The following is an 8,369-nucleotide window of genomic DNA, read 5'->3' as shown; positions in this document are numbered from 1 at the left end:
AAAAAAAAAACATAAAACAAACAAACAAACAAACAAAAAAAAAACCAAAAAAAATCCCTTTCAAATGTCAACAGAAGATTTTCCACAAAGTGATTTTGTTCATTCTCCGTGAGACGTGGCTGTTGACCTCTGTCAGCCATCAGCTGACCTCGACCCCTGGGAGCAGATGAAGGAGTGAGTCCCACAGGNAAAAACACCCAAAAAAAATCCCTTTCAAATGTCAACAGAAGATTTTCCACAAAGTGATTTTGTTCATTCTCCGTGAGACATGGCTGTTGACCTCTGTCAGCCATCAGCTGACCTCGACCCCTGGGAGCAGATGAAGGAGTGAGTCCCACAGGGGCTGGGACTCATCCTTCATACGCTCGCAGAGGCCAGACGGTCCCGTGGAGCCACCCCGCAGGCCCGCTTCCTCTTTCTCTTCCAGAACCTGCCCTCGGCAAGCAAGGCAAACCCGAGTCCAGGCCTTACTTGCGGACTTTCATGGCCTCCTCGTTGTCGGGGCGGAAGAAGCTGTAGGAGCTGTACTGCTTCACGGCCTCCCGGCGGTACTCCCCGACGTTGAACACTGCGGAGGCAAAGGAGACGACCCTCAGCCGACCCCCAAGGAGGAAGGAGCCACACACACCCGGGAACTCTCCCCAGAAAAGGACGCCAAGCCAACATGCCAATGCCAACCTGAACGAGGTGGCGCTGAGACCCGGACACCAGGAAGTGGCCCCCCACGTGCAGGACAGCCTCCCCAGACCCAACTCTGCTCATGGTGGCCTGCTTTCCCAGAGCTTGTCTCCCACGGCCCTGGTGCCACCAGCTTCCCGAGACCATGTGAAGAGGCGAGCGGAGCACGATGTCTGCACACGTTCCCCAGGAGAGCGCGGGAAGCTCAGATCGGCCATTCTCCCGCTGACCCAGCAGCCCGCGCCCGGTGGAAGACAGAGTACCTGCAGGGCACTCACTGTATGACACACGGCACTGGGCACCGTGGGGACAGCAGATGCCAAAACTCGTGCGGCCGGCCACACAACCTTCCCCGGGTCGTTGCAAAGACCAGTCATAAAAAGGTAACTGATGGTAATGGAGCCCTTCATGACAGTCAGGAGAAGAATGTCACAACGAAGTGCTATTGGAACTTGAGCACAGGTCCCCACAGACTATGTGGCCAAAGAAGGCTTCTTGAAGGAGGTGAGGGGCTGAGCTCGGCAGGTGGCAGGGCAGTGGGGATAACAGACCAGCAGGTGGGAAAACATCCCAACACAAAGTCAGGGTAGGTATACAGCGTGGCCAGAAGGGGTCCCCCACAACCACGGGGGACAGGCCAGCCGCAGAGTGGCCCTGCAAGGCAAGTCCTGGCAGCCAATTTTCCCGGTTTCAGAGGCCGGCGGGCTCGACTGCAGCGATCAATGCGACCAGCCCGGCCCTGGCCCATGGCCTCACCTTTCGTGGGAACGCCGATCCAGTTGAGGTAGCGAGTCAGCTTCTTGGAGATATAAGTCTTACCCCGGGCTGGGAGGCCCACCATGACGATCACGGTGGGGGAGTTGGTCAGCTTCGGCCCACAGGCTAGGGGAGAACAGAAAAAGGTGTTAGCGATGAAGCTATGCACGTTGGTGAACAGAACCCTGTGCCCCACAGGGAACTTTCGGGAATTCTGCAGAAATATCTATTTCATTCCCACCTCAAAGCCCCGGGCATTTTACAGTCTAGTGGGGCTGAGACCCCCTGTTGGCCAGAGACCTCCTCCCCGCAGGCACATGTCCCCATCTTGCTTTCAGGTCATGCATGGCAGGGGCTGTCCCAACCCCAAATACCACCGCAATCCCGGAGGGCCCTAAACCCAGCCAGGAGCCCCGTTACTAAGCCCAGAGCAGAAAGCACTTTGGGGGGGCATAAAGAAGGGACTCCCCAACACCAATGGGGGTGAGATTAACAGTAGGAGGGGTGTTTCAATAAGACAAAAACACCAGGGAGAGAGGTTTTCACTGGGTTTTAAGAAAGGAACCCAAAGAACCCCATTCTGGACACTTAAGGTGCAGTATGTTTCCTTGGCTGGTGTCTTGCCCTGCAGACTCTAAGGTGACTCCAGCATCCTGGTAACAAGAGTGCCAGGGGCTGCCCACTGGGAGCAAGAGACCAGCCACCTCCCATTCCCAGCCCAGCAACACTGCCTGGTGCTCGCTGACTCCCACGGTCAACCTAGCTCTCCTAGTCAGCTACGTGGCACTGCTTCCCAGGCACCGGCCACACGGATGCGGGCAAAGCTACTGTGATCATACCACAGATCCAGGCAGATGTTTAGACGGGGGCTCTGTCTCTTTCTAAGCAAGCGAGTGCCAGATGGGGAAGGAGGGAGCGCCACCAGGCCACTGAGAGGCACAGGCTTGAAGGAGGGCACCTCCCCTAAGCTGGACGCCCCAACGGTCCCATGCTCAGCCTGTGACCAAACTGAGATCACATGTCCAAACACCCACCGTGTTATTCTAGGATCTGCCCCCTGGACCTGTGGGCTGGGGGCAAGGAGGAAGGAAACAAAGCATAGAGGGGGCGGTTTCTTCTGTCATGTTTTAGACCATCAGTGACCTTCTTCATGCAGAATGAGGAGGAAGAAAGGCCATCAGGAGGCCAGGAGACATTCAGGAGCCACGAAAGCCCTTGGCTGGGATTCCCCAGCTCCCAGGGGCTGGAGACAAACAAGTTTGTAAAAAACAGGCACTTCCCTGCCCGGCATAAGCACGCAGAGAGCAAAGGAGCACCAATGGGCTTTCTTGAGTCAAGGGGCGAGAAGAGAAAAGTGATGGCCTTCCTGAAAACCAGCGGGGACACAAGACACACCCTACTGTTTGCACTATGGCAGCTGCAGGGGGACTCAGGAGGAAAGTCTTCTCACTTGTGCCTGAAATCAACATTTACTCTACTAATCCTTCCCTCAAGCCACTCTGGCTCTCCTCTGGTCCTATCTGATGTCTCCACCATGCCGCGGCTCCCAAGACCATCTAAATATGCAGGGACCGAAGGACACGCACACATACGCTCGCTCTCTCTCCACCCCCGCCCCCTCTCAGCTGTGCACATGCATGGAATACTTTTGATGGACTCATGCCCAGTAAGTGGAGACAGAGGTTGACCGATTTATCAAACAGGGGATTAGATCTTCTATCAAGTAATCATATGCAGAAATCTCTGGCAGTCAGTGCTTTGGGAGGAAAAAAACCATAAGGACATGGCAGAGTAAATATCTTAAGCCAAGAATTCAAGTTGAATCTCAAACCCAAATAAATCATCACTCTCTTATTTGGCAAAGCAGAAGCCATTCTCCCTACTCCTTTGGCTTCTCGGGCAAGATTCAGCGGAGCTGCGAGATGGGCCACAGCTGTCCCTGCACCCTGGCGCTCCTGGGTCTCAGAGCAGGGAAACCTTTGGATTAAACTTGAGTCTTATTCTCCTTCACCCCTCCCCACTCTTTTTTTTAAACCCACAGGTGATCTCAAGTGCCTTCATGCTATCATCACCTGCCCCTGCCTCAGTTCCCCCAGACTCTCAGCTTCTTCTCTGCAGACCTTTTTAACCCACGGAAGAAAAGCGCCTCCTTCCGCTTCTCCTACCAGGTTCCCCGGCTCTCTGCTCTCTCCTTTTCTCCCCCAACAGCACAGGGACTACGGAAGACACGAGTGGAGTTTAACACAAAATTTTCCCAAAAGTTCTTAAGTGTTTCATTTCATCTTAAACAAAAGTTTAACATCTTAACTTCTTTTTGATCTCCCCAAAGTTTTTATACTCGGATGGATTCAGATGTCCACATAAGCATGTTCAAGGGCGAAAGAAGCAATTGTTTCAAGACCGCTGGGTTCACAGACTATAAACACCTTGACTGTGGTTTGTGGGGGGAGGGGAACGGAGCTCAAGCTAAAAGCATCATCCAGGGTTAAGCCCGACCCTTGAGCAAGAGCTCACAGAAGCTCACCCTCAACTCCTGTCATTGCATTCATTCATTCACCCAACGGACACACGTGCCAGGTGCTCTTTGAGCGCCCAGCATCGTGTGGCCACAGTCCCTGCGCTGACAAGCACCTGTTCTGGGGTGGGGAGGAGACAAAGTACAAGCGCACGAATGCACAGAGTCATTCTGGGGCGTGCTGAACGCTGCGAGGAAGCAGCGCAGACGTCCGCGGGGAGCGCTGGGGCTGGGCGTGGCCCTGGGGGGAGCTGAACTGGGCAGTCGGAGTCAGCGTCCCCGAGGAGCACCTGCGCTAAGGGCTGGGTGGCCACAGCCAGCTGCACCGTTGTATCAGCCCATAATGCACGCTGGCCAGTGGACACAGCAAAGCAAGTGATAACCGGGAGGCCAGCCCCGAGGGCAGTGAGCAGCAGCCGATGGGGCGACCTGAGTGGCCGTTCCTTAAACGGTCAGCTAGACAGGCCAGGGTAAACCCCTCACCCTGCACAGAGGCTGCATTCGAGGGCTCCAGTTCCGGCCCTACTCCCCAGATTCAATGACTCACCTCTCTGATAGCATGTAACGCACTGACACCAGCAGGCACTCCACAGCTGTCCTCACCCATCACACCCACACCCACAGCCCAGGCTCAGAAAAGAAAGTATTGAAGACACTTTGCTGTTGCTCCCATAGCTCCTTCCACCAAAGGCACTCCACCAAAATGCCAACTTCGAAAGATGCCAAGTCATTGGTGTTCTTGTCTGCAAGCAGGTAATCATGCTTCAGTGCAAAGTCCCGGGGAAACGAATGGAAAAGGTGTTTCAGACAGAGCGCAAGCTGCGGACGCGGACGGGGTCAATTCCCAGACCGTCCCAGCAGGAGTTTCCACTGCCATGTATCTACAGGAAGGTTTGCAAGAGCAAGCCAAATGCTGCCCACAGAGACCTCTGTGAGCCCGCCACCTCCAAAGGGCTCGCTGGGAAGGTTTCACCGACTTGGCCCTGGGGTAAGAGAAGGCAGGCCCAGAAAGCTCGTCTGCCCCACTGCTGGATACCAAATCATTCATTACTTCGCATGCACGTTGTAACTTATGCCTAACCTTTGTCCAACAAATGGCTCTCCTCATCTGACAGGGCCTCTGCCGGCAATAGTGAGGAACTGGACATCTTAGTAAATCATATGACAACCTTGGGAGGCGAGCACTAGCAGACTGGCTGCAAGAACAGAGCGCCGAGTCACATAAACAGTGATCCAGGCAGGGCCCCAGCACTTCCTGAGAACTTGGCCAAGCTACTTGAGCTCTCCGCGTCTTCGTCTCCTTGCCCGTGAAATGGAGGGATGCTTCGTAAAGGTTCCTGGGAACTATCAGGCAGGAGGTGTAAAAATTGCTTCCTGCCGCAGCCTCCATCAGCAGGAGCCGTATGGTTTCCATCGTGCTGGACACTAGGAAGCAAGACCCACAGGTGGAGACAGGTCCCGCTGCACACAAAGTGAGGGACAGAACTGGGGCTCACCTAGGTCTTTCGCACCTGAAATCCTTCACCTGAAACTAAACTGGCAGTTCTCAACCAGTAGCTGAACCGAAAGCCCCACGTGTAGCACTTTCAACTTCGCTTGGGCTCACCACCATGGATTTTTTCCCCCCAAATCTCCCCCAAATAACTCCAACATGCAGCCAGGCTGAGAATCCCTGCTACAAACTGACAACCATAGTGGCCACTCAAAGATAAGGTTGGGACGTCTCCTGAACATCCCCCCCTTCTTTCTTCAAGTTGCAATGTCCCCCCCACTCCAGTTCAAGCCCCTACTGAGATGAAGTCTATCAGGAGATGGGATGTAACCCAGGAGCTAGATTGTGGAGGCACAGGTTTTCAGTGGTTAAATGCCTCACCCAAAAAAGTCGGGACTCCCACACAGAGGCTCTCAACTTTGAATAATGGTGTACTAAACGCACAGCTGGCCCTTGCCGGCCGGTCATTTACTTCCTTGTCGATTGCTTCCTGGTAAGTCCTGTTACAGTTTGCAATTGAAGAAACTGCATGTTTTGTAAGAAGGATTGACCACAGAATGGGTGCAGCCAACAGGGCACCCGACTGATGTGCTTTAGACACAGAAATATCGTCAAACTAGCCCATCTGGAACTTTCTGTTGTTGTTTTACTGTTCTTCGTACACGAACAGTAATGTCCACCATGCCATCTTTTAATTAATAAAGCTCAGAGGAATCTGCTACAGACCCTCAATTAGGACACCACTTAGAAAGATGGGAACAGGTTTAGAAGGGAGAAAATCCATCCAAGTTTCCAAATACCATTAAAGAAGGGGAGGAAGGTGATGGGGGAGGGAAGGGAACCAGGAAAGATGCCCCAGGAAGAAATACTCTCTTTTCCCCATTCTGCTGAGAGACAAATGTGACTATATAAACCCAGAAAGACGCTACTATTTGAAATAAGGTCATGTAATAAATATCCAGGCTGTAGATATTTTTATAAGGAAGAATGTGTCTGAGACTACACCCCAGAACCACATACAGGGATGCCAGGAGTGGGCGGGGACAAGAGATTTAATCCCTGGGCATTAGCACCCCCCCCACCCCAGGCACACACCAAGCTCTAATGGTTCTCACAGGGATTTTAGGCAAATCTCTCATCTGCGTGTGAGACGTGCAGACTGATAGCGTCTAATGGATGGGTCTCTGAAGCCCGGAGCAAGGAGGCATAGCTGCACACTTGTGTCTGTCTCTCCGATGCACACGACTGAGTGAATGCCAGCCAATCTCAGCGCCCCCACACGGAACCTCACGCCTCCACCATGAACCTCGGGGAACTACTGAATGTGTGCACATGTGTGCACACTTACCTACAAACACAAGTGTGTACATACAGAGAACCAACCTGTATGACCAATTACAGTTTACAAAGTGCTCCAGAAATACTGGTTTTATTCAAAAGTCAAAAAGGGTGGGGTTGCTTCTGTGTTTTGCCACGGCCACATCTCCCTCACGATTTAGGGCACTGCATCCCCCACTACCAATTGGGGACTGCTGTGGTCAGCCCCAGCGCAGAAAACTATTTAAGAGTGTATCCAAAAGGGCTGTGAGCAAGAAACAGACCTGCAAAGCCCCTGTCCTTGGCTACCTCGCAAAGAAACCAGTTCTTAAGGCTTCTGTGGCCCCGAGAACCCCAGGTCTGGCAGAGGGGATAAGCTGATGGAGGACTGGCCCCTGGTGTTGGGAGCACCTTGCCAGGTCCCCATCACCAGGATGACCTAGGAGCACCCCAGAGCCAGCTTTCTCCGCCTCCTGTCTGGGGCGGGGGGGAGGGGGTGCTTGGTGATTCAGACCTGGGCAAAGCCTGAGGTGGCAAGATGTCACCATGGCCTCAGTGACCATCCCCTGAGAAATGTGGCAGCAGGCACCCTGGCACTCAGGAGCCCTCACTGCCTAGAAGCCACTTTGAGTATTTGGACACAGGATCCCACGTTTATCTCTCAGGTAACCTGACCCCGCCTGAAGTAGAACAGGCAGGGCTGGGCTGACCCTAGCCACCCTCCACCTGGACCTGGAGAGCAGGTGATGCCTTCAAACCACTGGGACCACCCTTTCAATAGGTGCCTCTCTCCGCAGCTTAGGGACAGAGCCCAAGGTAAAAGGTAAACCTTTCCAAAGCATTTATGGCCGATGACAGGGCAGGAAGGTGAACTGCCAGCAAATTCCAAGCACGGTGGAGTGTGTGTGTGTGTGTGTGTGTGTGTACGCGCGGCGCGCGCAAAATGCTTCCAACTATGCGGTCACTGACCCACGGACCCTCCCCAAACCCTGGAGCACAGGCCTGGTTCCAGGAGGCTCTCTTCCCGCCCCAGCACAGGAACTGGAGGTGCAAGCCGGGAGAGGAGGGAAAGGAGAAAGAAAATATACTTAAGAAAAAAGGAGAGAGCGAGGAGATACGGAAGTAGAGAGGGAGTAGATAGAAATATAAAGAGAAGGGGAGATAAAAATTACGCATAAGAGAGAAACAGGAGACAAATATAGCGAAGGGATAGAAGTATGGGAAGTGGGAAAAAGAGGCGACGGAAACAGAGGTGGAGAGGAGGGAGGGAGAAAGGCAGAGAGCAGGCGAGGTAGCGAAGGCAGAGAAAAGGTAGAGAAGGACCCGCCGAGTCCCTCGGCCAGACTCGGCCCGGCAGGCGCCCGGGAGAGCGGCTCCGGCTGGGGGACACGCGGGCGTCCCCGGCCCAGCGTCCCTGCAGCAAAGGCTTCCCGCCCGGTTCTGCGCGTCCCGCCCCCGGCGCTCCGGAGCGGAGGCCGGGGCGCGCTCGGAGTTTCCGAGTGCCTGTGCGCTCCGGGAGCGAGCCGAGCGGAGCACCGTGGGGCGGCGGGCCGGGCTACAGCGCCCCCGACGCCGGCCGGGGGAGGCGCAGCGCCCGCCCCATCCGCCCCG

At 54.4% G+C, this 8,369-nt stretch overlaps 1 protein-coding gene across 5 annotated transcripts in view; it reads right to left on the bottom strand.

The window, feature by feature from the left end:
* Positions 1-8,369, bottom strand: part of PFKFB3 (6-phosphofructo-2-kinase/fructose-2,6-biphosphatase 3) — a 50,124-nt gene that overhangs the window by 21,544 nt on the left and 20,211 nt on the right. For all 5 annotated transcript variants that reach the window (XM_034644497.1, XM_019800849.2, XM_002920349.4 and 2 more), the window contains exons 2-3: positions 1,435-1,560; positions 472-568 (exon numbers count right to left, since the gene is read on the bottom strand). In XM_034644497.1, the coding sequence (XP_034500388.1) occupies positions 472-568; positions 1,435-1,519 (182 nt within the window). In that variant the 5' untranslated portion in view covers positions 1,520-1,560. The remainder of the gene's footprint in view (positions 1-471; positions 569-1,434; positions 1,561-8,369) is intronic.

The sequence above is a fragment of the Ailuropoda melanoleuca genome, chromosome 15 (genome assembly GCF_002007445.2).
Source record: "Ailuropoda melanoleuca isolate Jingjing chromosome 15, ASM200744v2, whole genome shotgun sequence".
Lineage (NCBI taxonomy): Eukaryota > Metazoa > Chordata > Mammalia > Carnivora > Ursidae > Ailuropoda > Ailuropoda melanoleuca.
The sequence above is the reverse complement of the archived record's forward strand: the minus strand, read 5'-3'. Positions and strand labels throughout refer to the sequence as shown.